The 25830-nt window shown below is 38.9% G+C and overlaps 2 protein-coding genes across 3 annotated transcripts in view; both read right to left on the bottom strand.

Annotated features, from left to right (window-relative positions):
- The window catches only part of LOC134747687 (regulator of G-protein signaling loco), a 139141-nt gene that overhangs the window by 72003 nt on the left and 41308 nt on the right, over positions 1-25830 (bottom strand). The gene's annotated exons all lie outside the window — the stretch shown is intronic.
- LOC134744175 (uncharacterized) lies at positions 5773-11940 on the bottom strand. Its single transcript, XM_063677926.1, has 2 exons — positions 8598-11940; positions 5773-8432 (listed from the first exon to the last, which is right to left on the bottom strand). The coding sequence occupies exons 1-2, from the start codon at positions 11454-11456 to the stop codon at positions 6084-6086; spliced, it is 5208 nt and encodes a 1735-aa protein (XP_063533996.1). The 5' UTR covers positions 11457-11940; the 3' UTR covers positions 5773-6083.

Here is a 25830-nt window from a genome sequence, read left to right as displayed (position 1 = left end):
TTGTGTCGTAATGCTAGCTTACATACCAAATTTCAACTTTCTAGGACTTCAGGAAGTACCCTAAGAATTTTGATGATCATCATGCAGTGAGTGACGATTTTTTAGAGATCAATAAAATCTAAAGTATAAGAGCTATGTAATTGAAACTTTGTATGTTTAATAAGTCCACTATTGACATCATATCCCGAGAATTTTGTCTGGTATAATCCAAACCCAAGTTATGAGGGTTCAAAAAACGTCGAAGCGCTTCGAGAAAAGGTAGATAGTGCCCTTGCGCTTCGCTTGGCTCGTCTTGATACGCAGCGTTTCCGCTGTCTATTCTAGTTGTAGGTAAGGGTAACACATCAATGTCCCATACATACATTCTTGAATCAGTTCCCACAAGGACGAGAACCGAACGATTACCTCGTAACTTATACTTATCAGACAACAAAAAGCGTAATTATGTAAACTGTCCGCGTAACTATCAATTGCTAGAGTAATGATGAGCTAAAATGGTGTGTGAAAGAATAAAAAAGTAATTGCATTGATTTTTTTATTTCAGTGCGTCCTTTTCTGGCGGTTAATGAGAAATCTATTTTTAGCTGCGTACTTCCATACCTGTACCTACATTTATAAGGTCTATTTATGCATTTAGCTATGCAGTATACGTTTTGATGTGTTGCTGTGACACTATATGTATAGTAGATTGTTAACCAAGGGATGAAAGGCACTCATTCCTGCCGATGTATTTTGGCGCCAATAGGACCAGGGATGCTGAAATGATGCCTTTCACCCGAGTTAAACACTGCACTTTTCATTTCGAATACGAGGAAAGTAAAATGAATGTGTATTTTTAAAACAAGACTAAGTATATATACATTTTTATAGCATTTCTTGAGTGTACTTTCAATTAACAATTCAGGCAAAAGTATCGTTATTTATGGAATGGAGAGTCAAATATCAGAATGGAAATTGTATAACAAATCCATTTAAACTCAAATTTCAATTGCTTTTCGTAAAAAAAGTTAAAAAATCGTACTCCGTACGTAAAATGGTCTAGTGCAGACACGTATCATTTTCTGTACACGTTTTAGAACAACAATGACCCTCTTTCAGAGCATGAGAAATAAAAAGTATATGAACCGCGAGCCTCCCGGTTGATACTTTGTCAGATGATAGTTTAGATGCTATCATGAATTAAAAAAATAGTCAGCCGGTTGTATCGCGGTGGGAAGACCGTCAGCTGGTCACATAGTCTGACAAAGTATCAACCGGGAGGCGATGACAAAATTTGTCAATTTATTTACTTTTTTCACGTGTTTCGGTGGCTGCCATACTCAACCCACCAACGGAGCGGCAGCTGACGTCCACGAGAATTTATTACACATCGCCCTTAACCACGAGTTTTTACCCGGAATACCATTGGTCAAAAAATCTGTTTTAGGAACGTAATTATGTGCACAGTTGTACACTAAGCATGTAGAGTCGGACCAAGCTGACTCTGCAATGCAGTGCGTAAAAATCATTTGAGAAGATTCATACTATAATAATGACAGGCCATCACTTTGTTCTATTCAAATTCGAAAGTTAGCTTAGACTCACTCTACTGCTCTTAAAATTCTTGGTTTCGTTATATTTTAAATTTATAAACATTTGCTTGTACAGTCGCCATCAGATATATCGGAGCGGACAAGGCGCTCACAAATATCTGAACACGCCTCTATTGTAAAGGCGTTAGAGTGCGTGTTCAGATATTGTGAACGCCTTGGCGGCTCCGATATACCTATCTGATGGCGACCGACTGTTAATTATATTAAAAATAATTATTATCTTACATGTCCATGGTGTTTTACTGTGACGGTAAAAGCAACCAAGTGTATTACCTGTTAACAATAAAAAAACAAAAGTTAAAATAAGTGTGAGACAATTATTGCGATTCCTATAAGAGAAAAGAGAAAATAGTGCCATGATTTGTCCTTATCACCGACCGGGTGGCATCATAGGTAGGAGGCGATGGCGAGAGTGAAAGAGAAAAAATCGTATGCTGCCCAAATTTTATATGAATATTCTTTCTCTTACCCCCGGTCGCTCGGTGGCGCGTCTATAACTACTTGTATATACTATGTCTATGGTGTGAGATTACTTTTGATGCTTGTTTTTTTTTGCTTTGGCTGTTGCTGCTTGTTTATATGTCTGTTTACCTAATAAAGTCACTTAAAAATATATATGTACAGTCAGATAATTTAATTTCCGATCCATTTCGTACAAAAAATATTCTCACACACACACACACACACACACACACACACACACACACAGACACACAGACACACAGACACACAGACACACAGACACACAGAGACACAGAGACACAGACACACAGACACACAGACACACACACAGACACACAGACACACACACACATACAGACACACACACACACACCGACACACAGACACACACACACACACACACAGACACACCGACACACCGACACACAGACACACAGACACACAGACACACAGACACACAGACACACACACACACACACACACAGACACACAGTAATATTTACCTAGGAAATTCAATTATCTTACTGTACCTACAACTTAAACTGTTTTAGAAGTGAGGATGGTGATTGGATATTCTATTTTTATTGAAAGAAACTACTGGATCTATTTTTAGCAGATATTTATAAATAGCTTTGAGGGTTTCGAGCAAAACTGTATGACGCACATCGTCTCGAACATACTCATCCCTAGTAATTCGTTCTTTCAACGAAATTAGCGCGCCGAGAAAAGATAACATCTGACTTTAGCTTCCTAAAAATACTATGGAATTTATTAAAAATAGTCATATGTTTCCGCGTGTGAAACTCGTAGGCAGCGCGTGCGTTCAGTGCGGACTACTCTCGCATACAAATGCGTGCAAACTTATGGAAGTAGACGGCAAACCCATTTAACTAATCAAGTCACATGTAACCTCTATTGAGCGTTGCAATGACAACGCCGCTGCTGACGGCAAACTTAAATTTGCAAAGTGCAATTGTTTAACTTTACAAATTTAATGTGAGCAGACGGTTACTCGTGGAACTTATATAACCATATAAAACTTGTATTGGGCTCTGTGATAGTAACGCTTCAGGAGACGGTAAAGCTAAGTTTGTAGAACTTTTGCAAAGATATATTAGTCGTGGAATCAATTTTCCAACAAGTATCGCTTCGGAAGACGGCAGAACTATGTTTGTAAAGCTCGCTTGTTTAACGCCTATCAAGTTTAACGCGGCAAATTTATTTCAGTAGGCGGAAAAATCGAGGATTAAAATATGCACAGGAGTATTTTATTTCCAACACCATGGTTAAAATGGTTTCATATTACCCCCTATCCTCCTACACCCCTTAAAACTAAGCAGTAAGCACCCAGTCAAATTTTTACCAGTTAAAAAAAAAGTGTGCGTGTAATCTTTACGCGCGATTGAAGTACAACTTCTTTGACGATGACGTTTATCGCTATGTTGGCAGTTTGGCGTGTGTCCTTATTGTGCGTGTATCACTACTGAGCGTTACTTCCGTCAGAAAAAAACTGAGTTACCCTCCAAATCGATTCGTTGCTATATAAAGCTCATTTAGTAATTACCTACATATATAAAAGAGTATTCTGTTTTGTTCGTTTGAATAAATCAAACGCAGAATAGGACTTCTACTCTTTGTTTCTGAGAGGGCGTTCGAGGATCATAAAAAGGATATCAGATTACAAAAGGAAACAAAAACATAAGGATATCCTGTTTATGCCTTTGCATGTCTTGGGCAAAAAAAACATTTCACGAATAGAAGTGTATTAGGTAATGCTAGTTTCAATGTTCTATGGGTTGGGTAATGCTAGCTGATAATAAAGATTTTCATGCAATTATTTTCAGTCATACGTGAATTAGTATGGGGTAATGGGTATATACAGTATGGGGTTCTTCAAAAAAGGAGTGTACAGGTTTTTAAAGGGTCGGCAACGCGCATATAATATCTCCGGTGTTGCAGGCGTCCATAGGCTACGGTAACTGCTTACCATCAGGCAGGCCGTATGCTTGATTGCCACCGACGTGGTATAAAAAAAATATTAATTCTTATCTATAATCTTATGCAATACCAAAGATAGATATAACTCCGTAATAGATGGATACAGTCTAAGGAAAAAACGTGCCTCGAAAATCAAGAAAATTTGATTCTCGTTTAGAGGGCGCTACTAGCTTTGGCCTACTGTCGTATAGATGGCGTTGACGGTTTCGTTTGTTATTTAACAATTTTAACGCATATCAGTGAAAGAACATGGGTCAAAATCATAAAAATAATTAATGCAAATAAAAATAAAAACATTTATCCATTATAATGTATTTAATTTTATCGTATTTTTATACATCTTCATTTTTAGTTTTAAAGTGTGTCGATAGATGGCAGTGAATTTACTGTGGTTACAAAATCTACTATGACAGTACCGCTCTATCTTATTATATCCTCTTTGGCAATACTTAGCCTATGTCATTGTCTACATAATAGTTACTAATAAGTAACTGCTCCCCTCCTTCCAAATTTAAAGTAAAAAGTATCCGATTTCAGCCATTTTTCGCCTTTTACATCCAAACATGAACAACTTTTTATTTGTTTTTAGGGTTCCGTACCCAGAGGGTATTAAAAACGGGACCCTATTACTAAGACTCCGCTGTCCGTCTGTCTGTCACCAGGCTGTATCTCATGAACCGTGATAGATAGGCAGTTTAAATTTTCACAGATGATGTATTTCTGTTGCCGCTATAACAACAAATACTAAAAAGTACGGAACCCTCGGTGCGCGAGTCCGACTCGCACTTGGCAGGTTTTTTTATTTGAAAATGTAAAGTCTCATCTCAACAATCACACACTTATATGTTGAAATGTTTTGAATTTCCGCACAGAAAATAAACTGTGGAAAAAACTGGACTGCCTTTACACTGAATTTTTTTAAACTCGCCCACAATTATTGTAGGTTTGATGCAGATGACTAAGATATATCGAGGGCACCTAGGTATATTTCTAGTTAGTCTGTGCCGCATGACCTATATATTGCCCCGCAGGTCAACTTAGGAACGAAGGTCCCGAGCACATGGTCGTACATGCGTCGTGCGTCAAACTACCACTATTTATGAGAACAATAAAATTATACTTAAGCTGTTTGAACAAATTAACAGGGATCATCGTGAATCATCGTGATTTAAGACCTTATTATCAAACAAACTAGAATTTATATTGCGTGGAAACGTGAATATAGAACCTTGACTTGAGTTCACAGGAATAATAGGTTGCGTCATTTGTCTTATGCAACTTTGCTGATTGTGTACATATGTCTGTTGCATCAATCAGCCCAATCAGGTTAAAAACTGTCAGTGAGGTTAAAAGTAGAAGCCCATTATAGAGGGCGCCTCGACCTCGAGGTAGGGGCCTAACGCGAACTTGAAAATACGCGCCACTAGTTTTGGCCTACTCTCGTATAGAGTACGTTGACGGTTTCGTTTATTATTTATAATTTTGACGCATATCCGTTGAAGAACATGGCTTAAAATCATATAAAAATAATTAATGCAAATAAAAATATCATTTCATCATCATACGTAGATAGCTCTGCTGGCCAGGATTTGCGCTGATGTGGATGGCAGGTTGTTGAAATGATTAATTCTGGATTTTTACTTAATTAACTTTATCTATAAAAAATAAGCAAACTAAAACAGGAGTAGGCAGGTAAGTTGTTCGGTGAGAAATCCAATTGTGTTGTCATCCTCTGTCTTCATTGGTGCGCGCAGGGATGACGAGCCGCTACACTATTGGCTGCCGATCACGACATGTCTGATGCACGCCTCTCATTGGCTGCTGGGGGCATGACGCGATGACATGTGTGTGACGTCATGGTACTCGTGGTAGGGGCGCATCGCAGCCGGGGATAAGCGCGCGGGTCGCTAGGCGCGGGTCGGGCTGAAGGTCACGGGCCGCCGCCGGTTTCTATGCACTTTAGGTATTGCCGTAACATAAGCTCCCGGCCTTGGAAGAGTGCACTTCCAATGTGAAGATGAGACGGTGAAGTTAGTCATCATCATGCGTAGGTAGCGGGCAGATTTTCGAAAAAGCTCGGCGTACAGTGCCGCGGGATGTGCGGATATCGGCTACTCGGGAGACGCCGTCTTTGCCCGGGTAAGTCTTGGTGATTCGCCCTAAGCTCCATTTGAGGGGCGGAGCATGGTCCTCCTTGATTAGGACGAGGGTATCCACCTTTAGGTCGTCCAAATTTTGCGTCCACTTTGTCCTGACCTGCAGCTCGGATATGAACTCCTTCGACCACCTGGCCCAGAAATGTTGTCGCATTTGTTCCACTCGCTGGTATCGTGACAGACGGTGCACGGGAGCGTCGTTGAGGTCAGCGCACGCAGGGGCTGTCAGCGGACGTCCAGCAAGGAAATGAGCAGGGGTTAAAGGGGTGTAGTCTTGCGGGTCTGAGGACAAAGGACTCAAAGGCCTGGAATTCAGAATGGCTTCGCATTCCGTCAAAATAGTGCTAAAGTGCCCGTAAGTTAGCTTGACATCGCCTATCACACGTCGCAAGTGATGCTTGCAACTCTTAACACCAGCCTCGACCAGACCGGCAAAATGACTAGCATAAGGAGGCGTCATAATAAATTCAATTTTTTGTGAGATTGCGTACTCTTTTATTTCGCTCGAACATGATTTTAAAAACTTTGAAAAATCATTCATAAGACCTACAAAGTTCCGTCCGTTGTCCGAAAATATTTTTGAAGGTTTACCACGACGCGAAATGAACCTTTTCAACGCCAGTAGGTAAGCATCTGAAGAGAGATCGGTAACCAACTCTAAGTGAACTGCGCGCGTAGCAAAGCATATAAATATACATAAATACGCCTTGACAGTTGTGGCTCCCCGACCCTTGCGGTTTAAAATGTAGAATGGACCTCCATAGTCCACAGCGCAATTGACAAACGCGAACCCTGGTTCTAATCGCTCAGAAGGTAAATTACCCATAATAGGAGTTAACGTTTTACCCTTAAAACGAACGCAAACAACGCAGCTGTGAACCACTTTCCTAGCAAGATTCCTACCGCTTACGGGCCACCAGGCCTCGCGAAGCGAGAATAATATATGCTGCGGTCCCGCGTGCAATAATCTTTTATGTTCAAATCGGAACAACAAAATAGTAAAATGATGCTTACTAGAAAGTAATATCGGGTGTTTTTTATCGTAATCAAACCTAGAAGAATTGGTAAGCCGTCCTCCGACTCTAATTAGGTTACTATTGTCAATGAACAAATTTAATTTGGCTAAGAAACCCTTTGCGATACATTTGTTCTTTGTCAATGCGTTGTGAACATCCGATAATGACTCCAATTGCGATAAGCGCGAGAGTAATATCTCAGATTCCCTCAGTTCATCTACAGTGAGCGCGCCGGTTCGACGTGCATCCTTATTGCGCGAGTTATGAATGAAGCGAATTACGTACGCGGCTGCGCGCTGCATTCGGTTGAACTGAGAAAACCTGTCGAATGTAAATAGTTTATTATTGTTATTGTCGTTGCATACCAGACTAGTCATCGGATTCGTTTTACGTTCGGGTATCTGGGACTCGTCTGGCAACAATGACGGATCTACAGTCTGAGCATTATAATTAATGTCATGAAGGAAGTCAGGGCCGCTCCACCAGAGACTGGATGAGCGAAGTGCGTCCAACTGTACTCCCCTAGAAACCAAATCGGCCGGGTTGCACTTGCCGCTAACATGATGCCACGAATGTTCTTTCGTTAGTTCGTGGATTTCTGCAACCCTATTTTGAACGAAAGGTTTTAGTAAATTAGGCTGCATTCGGAGCCAACTTAGTGCGATAGTTGAATCGGTATGAAATATTACTCGGTTGAATTTCGCGCGGAACGATCCCTTTATTTTATTATATAATTTAGCGCCCAATAAGCACGCGGACAGCTCCAGTCGAGGCGTACTCAAAGGAGGCGAAATTGGGGCCACTTTACTTTTCGAGCATAGCAACCGGACGGTAACAGCTGATTTATTATCAATCGTTCGCAAATAGGCGCAAGTGCCATAAGCTAATTGGCTTGCATCTGAAAATATATGCAAATCTATACATATAGGATCATTGCACATAACATGACGTGGTATGCGAATGTTAGGTAAAATAGCCAGGTTGCTTACGAAGCGGTGCCAGGCTTGCGTGACGTCATCGGGCACAGCTGCGTCCCAATCTACCTTTAATAAAAACAACCGTTGTAATAAACATTTGGCGATAATTATCATTGGACTTAATAATCCGAGCGGATCGAAAACCTGTGATGCCGTGGATAATATTATGCGTTTCGTGACAGGTTTAGGATTTGGCTCGTGTCGCGAGTGATAGAACAATTCGTCACTTTTGTTGTACCACCCGAGACCTAAAGTTTTACTATGCGCGTGCTCGCCTAATGATAATTCCTTTGACGTGTCGTCATTATAACGTTGATCGTTACAATCGAAGTTAAATACCCATTTTCGTAATGGGAAGCAACCAGAACTTAAAACTTTCGCGGTTTCGTCACAAATTCGTAGCAATTCGGGAATCGTAGACGATCCAGAAATAAAATCGTCTACGTAAAAATCGTCTCTAATAGTTCTAGCTACTTCGGGATCTGTACATTCTAGCGCCAATTGTTTTAGACACCTGCAACTGAGGAAGGCAGCGGCCGCCGTGCCGTACGTAACGGTACTCAGCTGATATATGTCAAGGTCGTCGCTTGGATTATCGCGCCATAAAATTAGTTGTAAGTCGCGTTGAGATTCGTCAATTAGGACTTGTCTATAATGTTTTTCGATGTCAGCGCATGCAACAAACCTATTTTCACGGAATCTTAACAATATAGCAATCAAATCGCCTTGTATAGGCGCGCCTACGCGTTGTATGTCGTTCAGCGATTTGCCACTGGTCGTGGGGGCGCTAGCATCGTATACGACTCTTAGACGTGTTTTTTGTGCATGTGCACGATAAATTCCATGGTGGGCCAGAAAGTAATTAGGGGTCCCGTAGGTATATACTCGTTTCATATGACCTAATGCGAGATATTCTTTTATAAAGTCGCTGTACATGCCTTTATATATCGGATCGCGATTGAGGCGTTTTTCCAACGACATAAAGCGTCTTTTCGCTTGCGCGAATGAGTCACCAAGAGACTCGGGAGATTCTTTGAGAGGAAGTTGCACGCAAAACCTACCATCCTCGAGACGGGTGGTCGTTTTGACAAAATGGTCTTCGCATGCAATTTCCTCTTCGCTGCGCGAATCGTGCGATTTGTTATTTACCTGCACCTCCTCTATTTCCCAAAACCTACGTAATTGATTATCTAATGAGGTCGCGTCAAGAGATTGCATAAAATTACAATTAATAGGCTTTGTATTGCGCGTATTAGAGGAGACAGGTCCAGAAACGATCCATCCTAACTGGGTATTTATTAAAAATGATCCGTTCGTTAAGCGCCTTATCTCAACTATCCCTACGAGGAGCTCCCAGAATATGTCAGCTCCTATAAGGACCTCAACAGGTTGACTTTCATGAAAGCTAGGATCTGCCAGACGTACGTTGTCTGGAATGCGGAATTGATTACGTTTACTCGGAAACGTAGGCAATGACGAGGTTAACTTCGGTAAAACTCGACATTGTAATCGCGCCTTAAAATTGGTAACAAGTGAATTTATTTCGATCTCACATACTCGCGAACTATGTGTAGCTAAATTCATGATACCGTTTAGTTCTTCTGTGGACTGTATACATAGCGGATTTAATTTGTCACACAACGCTTCGGTAATTAGACAACCTTCGCTCCCATTATCGAGAATCACTCGCGTTTTATGATAGTTACCGTAACTATCTGGAATTTCGACAATGGCGGTTGCTAATATTACAGGACGCCTCGAAGACAATCGCGCGTATAAGTCTTCGTCTATGTGTGCGTTCGATACCTGCAATACGTGTTGTGCGCGTGCGATATTATTATCAGAGATCGAGGAGGAGGGCGACTTTGATGCGTTGTCTGTTGCCAGCAACGCTACGGAGCGCTTGTCACTGGCACCTTCCTTCTCGTCCTCGTGAATTATGGAATTGTGTTTTTTGTTACACTTTCTGCACGGGCCATATCGGCATTCACTGGGCGCATGCCCTATTCGTAAACAATTCTCACACAAACATTTATCGCGAACTAACTTTAATTTATCTTGCAAACTTAAATCAATGAATGCTTGACACGAGTACAAAGGATGTTTACCGTTGCACATAATGCATAATTTTTTGTTAGGTGTTTGTTTGGAGTGAGATTTGTCCACGGACTTTTCGGTGACAACATTACAGTGAACCTTTGGAGCCGTGTGCGCGTTATGAGTGTATGATTTTTTAGCATCATGCTGCGGATAAGTGCTATGTGAGCTGGACCGGCTGTGCGTAACCAATAATGTTTCCAACATGTCAGCGCGGTCGCGAATGAATTTTAGCAAATCATCTACCTTAAGCGCGGTTTTGTTTTCGTTCGACACTGGTAATAAAGTGCTTTTGTATTGCTCCCACTCACGTTCGGTGGTGGGATCTAATTTAGAGACGACTAAATAAATAATTAGTGTGTCCCAACTTTCTGTGGGCTCACCGAGCAATTTTAAAGCGCGTAAATTCTTTAAAACTGTATCTAATAACTTTCTTAACAGTGCCGGCGATTCTTTGTTAAGCGATTGTATAGAAAACAAGGCCTTTACGTGATTGTGCACTAGCAATCTACTATTGTCATACCGGTTCAGTAGTAATTCCCAAGCAATTGCGTAATTATCTGCCGAAAACTCAAGCGAATCGATAACAAGAAGCGCATTACCCTTGAGCGATGATTTTAAATAATGGAACTTTTGAATGCTGGTTATTTCTTGCGAGTTGTGCACTAAAGACGCGAATGTGTCTCGGAATTGTAACCAGTGTTCATAAGATCCGTCAAAGGTAGGTAAAGAAATGACGGGGAGCCGAACTGTTTGCGCCAAATTATTAGAAGCTTGCACTATAGGTTCATTAGCTTTCTCCGAGCATTTCACCATACATTGCGTTTGAGCTAAAATCGCGTAATATTCGCTTTCAAACACCTCTCTGGTTTCAAAAAGTGAGTCCATTTCGCTATCGAGAATTAAACTTTCTAACTGATTATGAATTTCACTAAAATCATCGAAAATACCCTGAGCTCCCTGCATGCGTAAATTGAGCTCTGTGCGTTGGGTATCGGACAAAGTTAAACCCTCAAATGTTTTTACAAACTTTTTGAAATTAGTCAGCCTACATTTTACGGAACCTCGTCTACGGTTTAAATGTTTTATCGTTTCCGAGTCCGCTTCTTGATTAGGACCTAACGCGGCATGAAACACAAAATCATATTTGCCAGTCATTTCGCGAATCGAATAAAGGCAGGCGCTAAGTACTCACAGTTGCAATCACCACCACGGTCGAGCACAGCAAGGCAGCTAGCAGTGAAGCTGACGCGGGCTGCTTGCAGACTTTTGCGAAGGTCGACTCGACGACGTGCGATAGGGTCACAACGAAAGCACAAGCACTGGAATTGAGAAAAGCACGGTATGACGCAAGCGTAAAAGGGAAAGGTAGGATAGGTAAGCTGGCTCGTCTCACCGAAGATCTTCACCGATGCCGATGACTCTGGTCGTTTCAGCACTCTGCCGATGCGTTCTCACACCCAATCCGTGGATCCAAGGCTGGTTGATATCCGGTATCGATGGATCAAAATTATGTCTGCGCGTATAGACATACGTAGATAGCTCTGCTGGCCAGGATTTGCGCTGATGTGGATGGCAGGTTGTTGAAATGATTAATTCTGGATTTTTACTTAATTAACTTTATCTATAAAAAATAAGCAAACTAAAACAGGAGTAGGCAGGTAAGTTGTTCGGTGAGAAATCCAATTGTGTTGTCATCCTCTGTCTTCATTGGTGCGCGCAGGGATGACGAGCCGCTACACTATTGGCTGCCGATCACGACATGTCTGATGCACGCCTCTCATTGGCTGCTGGGGGCATGACGCGATGACATGTGTGTGACGTCATGGTACTCGTGGTAGGGGCGCATCGCAGCCGGGGATAAGCGCGCGGGTCGCTAGGCGCGGGTCGGGCTGAAGGTCACGGGCCGCCGCCGGTTTCTATGCACTTTAGGTATTGCCGTAACACATATTTAAATAAATTTGAACGTATTTTCATAAATCTTCATTTTTAGGTTTAAAGTGTGTCGATAGATCAAATATCAAATATCTTTATTTTGCTTAAAATATGGTACAAAAGATGGACTTAGTAGATGGCAGTGAATTTACAGTGGTTACAAAATTTACTATGACAGTACCGCTCTATCTTATTATATCCTCTTTGGTTGCTTTGTTGGTTTGGTTGGTCCCCGGTGTAGCCACAACCACAGAATAAATATAAAAAAAAAAAACAATAAAACTGAGCATAACACCTGCCAGTGTTTGTTGTCCTCGTCTTAAAAAAAGTGGCATCTTATATGAGCCATCCCAAAACGTTTGTCTTCGTTTTGGGATATCCTATCAACACCTTTAATGTGGTTGAGAGATATAACAAGGCTACCACGGATGTGTTCTTTTCGAACCCTATCAATCCTTGAGACGACACCACCGTATACGACACAGTATTAATTTATTATCAAAGTTAATTAATTATTCAGAGGCCGTGAGTTCAAGTCTCACCCAAGGCAGTAATTTTTCCACTTTTAAATTTATTCTAAGCTTAATAGCATCGATCGCAGACGTTTCTGCTTGTTAAAAATTAATTTAAAGTTAATTAAATCTCGAAAGGGTGCAAATATTAAGCTAATTTTACACACGTGTTTTTAAACACCCGCACGACATTTTTCGGAGAGCTTATGTCTCAATTTTCAATCACTAACAGTGCAGTGTTAGGTGCAAATATCCCACAAAGCCTGCCTACAACATTCAGTATTTACTTTTATCAAACCACCTCATATAAACGTTCAGTTTTACGCAATCGGTTTAACATTAGCGACGCGCGTACTTACGAAACGTACATTTCAATCTCGAAACAGCCTATGCGTATACGTATAACTTTGGCGCTTACGTCGTTATTCTACCAATGATCAAAGCTTAGTATGGACGGGACGTAACGACTTCCCATTAGCACTTTGTATAGTATATTAGAACTTATTATAACGCCTGCGATCCTTATACGTTTAAAATATAGATAATTTCTGTAACCGAATTTTTTCTCAGGCGATAAAGCTGACAATACTGTGGCACTAGTTAGGTACAAGGGCCTGACACTCTTCGATAGAGAACGATAGTCTTATTGCGATTCCTATAAAAGAGGAAAGAGAAAATAGTGTCATGCTTTTTACCTTATCACCGACCGGGTGGCATCATAGGTAGGCGATGGCGAAATACCGAAATTTATGAGTAAAAGAAAAAAAAATGAGTGGAAGAAAATTTATGAGTGAAAGAAAAAAAATAGTTTAAGGCCCGAGGAAGGGCATAAGTTTATATCATCATCATCATCCCAGGCAGCAGCTAGCCGAGGAAGGAGCTAGTATAAACTAAAGTGCATTACTTGACCTTACACCTTTGACAACCTATTGTGTTATTCACAGACACATTGCAGTCGTTACATTCTTACCACTCATAGGAAGTCATAACGCATATACCTAGTCATGATCATGAATCACCCTGGAATATAATGTCTGGCTAGTCCAGCTACTAACTTAACATACATAATCCTTATCTCTTTGTAAAAAGGTTTACAAATGGACAGTTAATTGTATCAGTGATACTCAGCAACGCTCACATAAGGTCTAATAGCTCCTCTACACGATAGCCCAGCGCTGGACCAGCACGATGGCCATGCGATGGTTGAGAGCACGCACTATGGGATGGGCCACGTGTAGATGCGTACGCGTACGCACCATCGCTGGCCCACTACCTATAGCCCGCTCCAGACTACGCGGCGCGAAGCCGCGAACGCGAGTGTGGAGTCGATTTCGCTGATTAGCGAATTAAACCACACTCGCGTTCGCGGCTTCGCGCCGCGATGCGCGCACGAATGTGGAGGGCCCTTTTGATGTGCGGACGAATAACCGACACCGTGGCCATCCCATCGCCATCCCGCCGCGTCATAATTCATCAGACACCACTACCCTCTCTCGCTGGCCCATCCGGCCGGTTAGACGACCGGTCTGGCCTAGTGGGTAGTGACCCTGCCTGTGAAGCCGATGGTCCTGGGTTCGAATCCCGGTAAGGGCATTTATTTGTGTGATGAGCATAGATATTTGTTCCTGAGTCATGGGTGTGTTCTATGCATTTAAGTATTTATATATTATATATATCGTTGTCTGAGTACCCATAACACAAGCCTCCTTGGGCTTACCGTGGGACTTAGTCAATCTGTGTAAGAATGTCCTATAATATTTATTTATTTTTTATTTATTTATCTTAGTGAGCCAGTATGATGGCCCATCGTGTAGAGGGACCATAAACGTTACAAAGTTAACCAAGTAACAATGAGGTTAACGGACCTTTGCCGGAGCGTGAATGGGACGGGCTTGGAGCTTTCTAGCTCGATTCAAGCTTCCTATACGTTGTGTAACGTACAATATGGTCAGCCAATCGTGTCGTTAGAAAAAGGTAGGTTAAAAAAAAACCGACCAAGTGCGAGTCGGACTCGCTCACCGAGGGTTCCGTACTTTTTAGTATTTGTTTTCATAGCGGCAACAGAAATACATCATTTGTGAAAATTTCAACTGTCTAGCTACCACGGTTCATGAGATACAGCCTGGTGACAGACAGACGGACAGAGGAGTCTTAGTAATAGGGTCCCGTTTTTACCCTTTGGGTACGGAACCCTAAAAAGAAGGTATTGTTATGTGTGAAGGCGTATTCTTAACAGGTTATAAAGGCCATGCCAGGATAAGCTAAGTGAAACTGCCCCCAGCGAATTTTGGCTTGTAATTTTTTTTTGATGATGTGGCTTTAGTATTTTATTTTTTTTGTATAGCAATATATCCATAATCAATCTAGATTAGTTATGGTTACGATCAGTCTGTTTTGGTCGATAACCACCACTTTTGGCACTGACTGATCATATCCATAACAAACCTAGATAACCTGTTATTACAAATCAGAATACGCCTCTCGGTTTCCACACTTAGCCCGCTAATATCAAAACATTGTGCGAGGTCCCTACATACGTATGTAAATATTTTACTTTTTTAGTGATATTAATGACTGGCAGGATTTTATACAGAAATTCACTATATATTAAAATAACGTGATTACGTACGGCTGTATGTTAAAACAGCTCTCATGAACATTTCAACTGAGGTTTTAGATTTAGCTTTACTGTACTCTAGGACTAATGCATTTCCTAGCGTCTATAGCTATCTCTTAACTGTGAACAGACCTTTATGCACCCGACAATTTAAATTTCGAATCGCAGACTATCGAGGCGAGACCAAGGGTAGCAAGGCGAACTGCCAAAAGCAGGGGTGATCACCTGCCGTGACGGTACGGCAGGTGGTGCACACCTGACTGCCACAGATACGATACCCATGCATTATTTGTAACGATAGTTCAAGGCAGTATGGCCTTACAACCTTAGCCCTTAGCCCGTATTTAAGCAAACTTGCTTTAATAAAAGAAAACATTCGATTTTCAAGCCGCGAACTGGTTGCTACAGACGCGCAAGTCTCGGCAACGTTTATTTTCGAAGTCATGGTCGAATAAAAAGCTAATTTTATGGAGTCCGTGAATGTTATTACAGGAGAGGTAACCAAATAGTCAGTAAAGAAGAACAAAAAAAACTATTTATCCTTTTCTTTTGGGTGCTAGTACTAGTGTAAGACAAAGATAGTATGATTTTCTCTGTCTATGTTTAAAATGAGACAGTCCTTTGACAAACCATATATTTAATTCCAACCGAGTTTTTTCGCAACAGCTGCATTTTTTAAATGTATAATGTGTACCTACTAACATTAGTTGTAAGATTAAAATGTGTTACTAACCAAATTGATCCTTTGTTGGTCTTAAATAAATTTAATTTAATATTGTCTTCGGTTACCGCGATAGTTACTTATGAAATAAAACGATGAAAACGGATTATATCGCGTATATTGAATTTATAATACATCCCGACGTTTCGAACTCTTTACAGCGTTCGTGGTCAACGGGTGACTGAGGAAAAATTACAAAGTGCAAAAATACCCACATACTAAAATAATGAACAATCATAGACTACAAACTTTAAGGCTGGTTGTACATGCAAAATCGGTTCATAAGGCTAGTTATACACTACAATTATTTCCAAGTAAAGATGTATATATATAAATATAAGCGATTTAATTTAACTTAATAAATAAAATATATCCGCTTACGTATTGCCTTGACTTTTTCATATAATGCACCCGTATTAATACTTTGTACGCCGTATTATTTAGGTCCATAATGAGGTAAAGCTAATTCAGTGGTAAGATCTAACCACCACACACCAAATGGCATTAACACAACCCAACATAGAATATCTAATCTTCTTTTGGTACCTAACCTCAAACAAGTTCACGATCATTTTTAGTACGCAACAGTGACGTGAATGTTATTTTTACTGTAGTACAAACATGAGATGATTGAGCGAGGGTATGATAAATCACATTTTAAAATATTCTAGACAGTAATAAGCACACAGTAACATTTTGATAAGCAGAACAATTTATTTAGGTCACTAGAAATGGCGCGAAAGGATGAACCATCATTATTTATTATTACGAGCCTATTGTGTCCCACTGCTGGGCAAAGGCCTCCCCCCCTCTTCTTCCACTCCTCCCGGTTTTGAGCTACATCTGGACAGTCGCTCAAAAAGGAGTCTAAGTTATTCCGCCATCGCCGACGAGGTCTGCCGGATCCCCGGTTTGACTCATGGGGCACCCACTCTGTGGTTATTTTGGCCCACAAGTCATTCGGCATGCGGCAGACATGACCAGCCCAGTCCCACTTTAACTTGTCCGCTTTCCGAGCTACATCTATTATTTGGGTTTTAGAGCGCAGCGTGGTGTTCCGGATTCGATCCCCGAGTTTCACACCTAATATGCTGCGCTCCATACCTCTCTGACAAACCCCGAGTTTGGACTTCTGAGCTTCCGTCAGCCACCTTCATACTTTTTTTTAATTTGTAGCCGTAGTAGCGGATGTTGGTTGACCAGGATATAAATGTTTATCTAGTACGAGTATAGTTTTAACGTAAAACATTGTTATTTACCGAAAACTCCTAAAACTTGATTTAAAAACTTTCTTTCATAATTGACTCTCGTATCAGCCTTTAACCTACTTCGGAAGAATAGGTTATAACCGTAAATACCAGTTTCAAAAAAGACAACTTCTCCATAAACTAGTAGGATTGTTTACACACTGTCTGTAACATCAAGTATTGCGTTTTCCATTGCGTTGAATGCGTTTTAAAAACGATTTAAAACTAAACAGCCCGGTGTTTTTGCCACCACTGTTTATTTACTAACCGCTAAAAAAGCACGAACTCCCACCATAACAACTAATAAAAAATTAACGACTCTCTGTTCGAGTCGGACAGATAAAATTGCGCGGGAAAAATACTATGTAGTGTCTTCTGGTTTGTGTCAAGTAAAATTCGCTATAAATTACCTACATAAAGTTACGTTTTCACGTGTAAGAAACAAGTTTCGTTGTTGATTTAGGTAATCCTTTTTGTCTATGGCCATGGTTTTTGGGCGGAACAGATAACTGACAGGAAATGCTTTATCGCTCTCCGATTTCTTTAGACAGTATAGTTCGGCCAGGGACTGTCTCATTTCAAACATAGACAGAGAAAATCATACTGTCTTTTGTCTTACGCTAGTACTAGCACCCAAAAAATGGGTTGTGTAGTTTTTTTTTTCTCCTATTTTACTGACAAATTTGGTTTGCCAGACTATAAAAACTGTAAACTGTGCTCTTGTTAAAGATTTGTAACTTAGCCTTAAATTAAATTAAATATCATACGAGATCTAATATACCCATGTAAACTTGATTCTATTTTCAGATTTTAGAGTAGGTGTACCATGCACGACTGGCGGAAATCAGAGGAGTTAGACATAGGCCTTTTCCATTTGTATATACTATATCTATGCAATGTAGGCTATTAAAAAAAAGAATACCACAGACAATAATACAAACAATGATTATCCTTTCTCTGTTTATTTTCTAGATATTCAACCGTGATTTGTAACCACTGATACCATTGTGGTTTTCTTTTCCGTTACATTGCAATTTACAAATGACTTTGTTTTAACGATAATATTATGCAATTTAGATCGGCATGACATTTGAAGCAATTCCATTGTTCAGAGTGACTTATCGTACAAATTGCCACAATTTAAACGAAGGAAGCAATATGGATAGGTAGGTAATTTTCGAATATTATGTATGCAGAAAATGTTTTGTCTTGTTATTTGCAATCGTTTGCGTTTATTGCGATGATCCAGTAGAATAAATACCATTTTAATATAAATAAATTAGCTATATGAACTTAACAGTCTTAAAATAAAAAACTTTCTACAAAAACTACGGAGAATTTGCGCAAACGCATTTTTATGCCGCATTTTATATGAAAACTGTTGAAAACCATACACAAACGTTTTTGTAAACGTAAAACGTAGTGTCAAAACTATATCTATGGGATCGTGACATTCGTGACGTCACAAATGTTGACATTTACAAACGAATAAGGAAGACAATTATGGAAGGTAGAGGTAAGGAAATGAATCTTCATGTCTCAAAAAGTGACCGTAAAAAACAGTAAATAGGCGGCGCCACCATACACTGAAGTACTTAGACCATACACCTAGTATTTTATATAGATGTGCACCCGTGCGATCGTGAGGGACAGAACATACGCAATGCGACACAATTAAAAATACGTTTTAACATTCCTGAAAACATACCAGAAACACATTTAGAACGGGTCTATCGCGAATTTATTTTGTTACCTTTATTTACCGACGTTTCGACACAGATTTCACTGGTCGTGGTCGCGGCTAACTGACGTCCCAGCAAAAAAAGCGTCAGTTCGCCGCGACCACGTCCAGTGAAACCTGTGTCGAAACGTCGGTAAATAAAGGTAACAAAATAAATTCGCGATAGACCCGTTCTAAATGTGATTTAATATGTGTTCAAACCGCGAAAGTTTTAAATGTTATACCAGAAACAACCTACGTAATTTGGTTGGGTTATATGCTGCCCCTCCCCCATTTCATCTCTACATTATTATACCTCTATGGTTCATGTCATAGAGTCTCCTATATATTACAATACTCTTTGATCTCAGAGCCTACCTAGCGCCACCGGAGAGATTTGGAACTATTATTTACAGCTGAATGCTGGTCACTTTTTCTATACCATCCATAGAAGACAATGTTCTACCTAGTCGTAATAAACATGATATATTTGTGCTAAATCAGACGTGGGGGAGTCCAACCGGCATCTGCTCAATTGAATAAATATGACATTGGACGATGCACATATTGCCTTGTTTTTTGACCTTGCAAACAACGGAATGTAAACAAATCTAAAAACTGAATTCATTATTAGATTTAACTGTTCCAGGAACGTTGCGTGTTCATGTTAACCTAGTCATGAGCTGGCAGCTAGTTATGAACAGTGTCACTTCATAGAGATATCGGAGTACTTTAAGTTGATTCTACCTTAACGTAGTTTTTATAAAATTGCACGAAGCATGTTGCTGATTTGCATTTGTAGCCACCTGACGAAGCCTGCGTTGCGGATTTTTTACATGTAACTAATTTTTTTTTTTTTTTTAAGATTTTCTCAAAAAAATAAATGATATTATTCATTATCAAATTGGGACAATGTTTCAGACAATGGAATCTTGAGTGTTGTGAGTGAATTTTGCCACCGAGTGAAACACAAAACTTCGCCACACCAAGACAAGGAAAACACTAACTGTAAAATATCAAGCAAAACCAAAGCAAATCAATTCAAAATGAATACACAGCGTTTAGAACGTTCAGATTGTAATGGTATTTTCTTTAAATATATGCTATACATATTATTTTATGACGACTAATATAAAAAATCCTTCTTTAGATAAAGTGTAATCATTTTGGTTATATGTTTAGGAAACTTTGAAATGCCAATTTATCATAATCCTATTATTTTAATGCCAATCCGATCAATTGTATAAATTATTTGTTTGTGTACACTTATAACATATAATTTATCGATTACTATGTAATTTATTAGGTACAGTCAGCAAAACTAAGCAAAACAAAGTCTCTTTTCTTAAATTAGAATCATTAAGTTTGTTCAACCATCTACGATTTAGCATTCCACATACTTACCTTACTTAGTCATACTGGAATTCGTTACTTGAATGCTAATCAAACCAGTATTTAATTTATTTATTAGAAATTTTAATTAATTAAAAAGCTAAGGTCAAATTGTTGCAAAATAAAGGCGGTCAAGAGCGAATCGGGTCGTCGGTTTAATGTTTTCACTGCATTAGAATGTTGTCAACGTTTTGACAATTTTCAATAACATTAACTTTTTTTACATTTACTTTTTTTTATAAAAGTGAGAGCGCACTATTCGCCAACAAACAGTCTTCAGTTTGGCGAAAATATTGTATACCTAGTCCTAAGTGTTTTTTTTTTAATAAATAAAGAAATAAAGGGTCTCCCCAAACCTATCAGATCAACAGGGAATCGGCAAAAGCCGATAGAAAAAAGGTTTATGTCTATGCAATAAGAGCGGAACAGACGTCACTCGGCTCGGCTCGGGTTGGGCGACGACCATTGTCCATACTGTTAAACTGACGTTTCGTATACCTTAACTTAATGCAATCACCAAAGGTTGCCGCGAAAACTTGCAGATTTATAAATATTTGCTATTTTCCTTAAGCGAGGTTTAGACTAGCAAGAACTTGCATGCAATTTTCGTTACATTGCGGCATTTGATCAACCTTTTGAATACAGTTTACTTTAATATTGCCTTCGGTTACCGCGATAGTTACTCATGAAATAAAACTATGAAAACGGATTATATCGCGTATATTGAATTTATAATACATCCCGACGTTTCGAACCCTTTACAGCGTTCGTGGTCAACGGGTGAGTCACCTCGAAAATCAACAAAATTTGATTCTCGATCAGAGGGCGCTACTAGCTTTGGCCTACTGTCGTATAGATGGCGTTGACGGTTTCGTCTGTTATTTAACAATTTTAACGCATATCAGTGAAAGAACATGGGTCAAAATCATAAAAATAATTAATGCAAATAAAAAAAAACATTTATCCATATTTACATACATCTTATCGTATTTTTATAAAACTTCATTTTTAGTTTTAAAGTGTGTCGATAGATGGCAGTGAATTTACTGTGGTTACAAAATCTACTATGACAGTACCGCTCTATCTAATTATATCCTCTTTGATGGTGGGTTAGTGTCATACAGATGACTTCATCAGTATGACCAGTAAACTAAACATTCCCCTTCAAGAATATTACAAGTTCTTTTTATTTATTATTTTACTGTTGTACATATCGATATTACAAGTTATTAAAACGTAATATCCGAAGGACATGTAGTATATATTAGTATTATCGACAATTCACGTCGGAAAGGTTATCAGGTTAAAATATCCGAAAAAATATACATATCTTAAGTAATTAAAAATAAAGATAACAATATATGTACCTATACTCATTTTAAAATTACTGTGTGTTGTTTTGTTTCAAAAAACTGCAATTAACTGCTTATGTCTGGTTCTGGTTACATTTCTTTTAAACAGCGATTTACTTATATGTAGAAAAAACTAGTCCAAATCACCGATGTGAAAAGTCCTTTAAGGTTATTTTGCACTTATAAGAGCGACATAGGAGCTACTAAAGCTCCAAGCTTCAGGGGAGACCAAACGCAGGGGGTAATTACACCATCCCAAGCCTATGGGGATGAAATGGTTGTTCAAAGTAAGGCGGTTCCCTAAACCAGAAGGCGAAAAATCTCCTTATATGATCCTGTTTTTCTAAGAGGCGTTGATATTCGTAGACGTGGAAAAAATATATGTAGTTTTTGACTATATTATCTTTAATATCATAGCTTCCGATACACGAATTATGACACTTCGCTCGAAACAATTAATTCCCAAAGTAACCTCTAACTCGGACTTTTAATCCAACTTTACTCGGTTATTTATTATGTGATACTATAAATAAAAAAAGAAGAAAAAAATAATCTTAACTTAAATAATCATTTCTTAGCTTTCGAATTTCGATATTGTAAGGTAACGTTTTTAAAATAAATAAAAATCGACAAAATTCGATCAAAATTGACACTTGGCGCGCATGATCTTTCCCGTTCTTTCTTGCGAAATGTGACAGAGACAACGGCAAACCGACGGAACGGCCTTAAGAATAAAAGCAACAAGTCAAATAACAAGATTGATCTTGTTATATTGTTTCGAGCAGGTGATGGGAGTAGGTAGTGAAACGCCATAAGCGTGATAGTATAAGAACGTATATTCTCTAAATGTCTGCTTATATATACATGTTAGGTTGCGCCGACACAAGCAATATGCGTTTATGTAGCAGTAAACCAAATCGTTACTGCTAAACACATAACATTAATACTAGAAATAAGCATAAGCTTGCAGTAACCTTCACTCGGCTCCATAAAATTAAAAAATCATTCATGGGTAACTGTGTAAGATTTTATAATAAACTTCCAAATATCATCACTGAATCTGTTAATAAATTTAAAAAATATGTAAAACGTAAACTTATCTCTAAAGCCTATTGTAGCACACAAGACTACATGAATGATGAAACACCGTGGGATTGTGATTGAAAATAATTAATTATTTATTATTGTGTTAATAATGATGAAATTGATAATTCAATGAATACCTACCTATATATTAGGTAATCTGTATTTTTTGACATTTAGATTTTTATTCTAGAAAGTTTCTAGACTAGTATTTTTTATACAATTTTGGTGTTTGACGATCTTTTTGTGAATTCTTATTATTAAGTTTGACATATCTATAATAATTCAATGTTTTTAAGAATAATAATAACTGCATCAATAAATTGCTCTGATATTTAGATTAAGGTAATATTTAAAACTTGACAATTTAAAAGTGCTTGTTGCTAGGCCTATTTGAATAAAGATTATATTGACTTTGACTAAACACGGAAAGTGGACATTTGCCACATTACACAAGGTACTAAGGGAGAAAGGTAACTTATACGCAGACGAGGACACATGCAATAGCTAACTTAAAGCTAACATGTAATATACATACGCACCGTAGTTTTGGTTTGCGGCTTGCGTACGCGCAGCGACATGTATGCGCGATCCATAGCGGCGACTGCGCCGTTCGTCCCACACAACATGTTCAACATAAACCATACAACAAAGTTCAACACGAAACACTTGAGGTTAACATAAGGTACAACCAATAGTTCAACCAATAGTTCATCGATACATAGTTCTTTATTAAGGCGGTTCCCTGAGCCAGAAGGCGAAAAATCTCCTTATATGTTCATGTTTTCCTAAGAGGCGTTGATATTCGTAGACGTGGAAAAAATATATGTAGTTCTTGACTATATTATCTTTAACAACATAGCTTCCGATACACGAATTATGACACTTCGCTCGATACAATTAATTCCCAAAGTAACCTCTACCTCGGACTTTTAATCCTACTTTACTCGGTTATTTATTATGTGATACTATAAACAAAAAAAGAAGAAAAAACAATCTTAACATAAATAGTAATTTCATAGCTTTAGAATTTCGATATTGTAAGGTAACGTTTTTAAAATAAATAAAAACCGACAAAATTCGATCAAAATTGACACTTGGCGCGTATGTTCCTTCCCGTTCTTTCTTGCGAAATGTGACAAAGACAGTGGCAAACCGATGGAACGGCCTTAACACTAAAACCTCAGTTCGATGCAAAGAATCATCTCAGTATTCCTTGCTCTAATTCACTAGTTAAAACCATAGGTTAAAATAAAACTCACTGAAAATAGTAGTAACCAATAATGGTGAATGACATCTCAGTTAGCATATAAATGTGCAATCAAAAACCCAACACCGAGTAAAATCGAAAGTAGATATCGAAACTAAAGCCTAATAAGAAACATTAGTCAAATTTAACAATCAGTTACAGGATAGACCAATAAATGAAAATACGATCCAATTTAATCAATTGTTAACAGACCCCTAATGATAAACGCAACTCACGAAATAGTTCACACACAACGCAAACCGCCCGAATTACGGTTCCTCAATGAATGACAATATAACTGTCAATAGTTCAATCACATCACACGGCACTTGAACGCGCACAATGCACACACGGTATACTACATCAAGAACGTGACACGAACGCAGTTGACAGCACGCATGCGTCGGGAAGACTGCGCGAGCGATCCCCCCTACTACTATTTTCGGCATCCCCTCCTATATCGGTAATGTAAGTTTTTTATTAGGGGTTAACGGACTTTATTGTCGTTTTATAATGTGTTGTTTTAATATAATGATCGAGATTATGTGATAAAGGGAGTGTTAGTTGTTTTAAGAACGCCGCGAGAGTCGGTGCGATATACTTGCTTGTATGTAGGTAATGTCGAATGAAAAACCAAAACTATGTCACTGAAAATTTACGTAATGTTTGAAATAGTAGATTGTGTCACAAGGGAACAAAATGACATATTTACGGCGAGGGCGTACATTTGAATCCTAAACGAAGCGAAGGATTCTATAATAGAATCCCGAAAGTAGCGAGGGGTTCTAAAGTAGAATCCTGAGCGTAGTGAGGGATTCAAGTGTGTTACGCCCAAGATGGAAATAATTTTACTACCATGTGACACATATTGCTTTTCACATCACCTATGAGGTAATTATAATGTTTAAAACTATTATTTAAGCTAAAAAAATAATGTGAAAAAAAAATTTTAAAATAGTGTCCCAGAACAGAAAAGTATTACTTTGATCTCTCCTAGCAGGGAAGAAAAGTGCCACTTTGATCCCTCCTAGCAGGGAAAGAAAAAGCCCTTTTTCGAATTGGTGATGTGAAAATTAATTTCTTAGGGCACGGGCAACAAAATTTAAACCAAACTTTTATGTACTCTTAAAGATGGCACATAGTTTTGGCGTTCGTTTTAAAGAAAAGTAAGTAATTAAACGAGTAATTAGGTAAATTTACTCATACATTGCACTCTATAAAATTAACTTGAAGTTAGGTATTTCTAGAATTCATTTTCTCCGCTTACTACATCTTCCGTTTCAGCCGGTGTCAAATAACCAGATCCCAAGTCGCTTGCCTTCCTTAGAAATCAGCACACCAACATAAACCTGCCTAACCCAGATTGCAGCTTTCTTACTACATAGTTGCGTGGTCACTGTATCTCACGTGTTTCCAGCATGCATTGAGTTTTCCGGTCTAAGGTGAGTATACAAACAAATGATATGAACAAGACAATACTCTAAATCAAGTAATCCTCGCGAATGACCACGTGAGTTCGCATGAAACCTCGGCACGATGCACAATATAATTTTGTTAGTCACACGAATCTTCTATAAAGAAAAGCACTGCATGTTAATTATAAGATATGCATTGCTTTGAAAAGATGTGTCCCGCCGAGTTTGTTGACGGTCCCATATTGGGATACCCTCCTCTAATTGAGGGGGGATTTAAATCTTCTCGGGG

Source organism: Cydia strobilella, chromosome 1, assembly GCF_947568885.1.
Source record: "Cydia strobilella chromosome 1, ilCydStro3.1, whole genome shotgun sequence".
NCBI classification, from domain to species: Eukaryota; Metazoa; Arthropoda; class Insecta; order Lepidoptera; family Tortricidae; genus Cydia; species Cydia strobilella.
The sequence above is the reverse complement of the archived record's forward strand: the minus strand, read 5'-3'. Positions and strand labels throughout refer to the sequence as shown.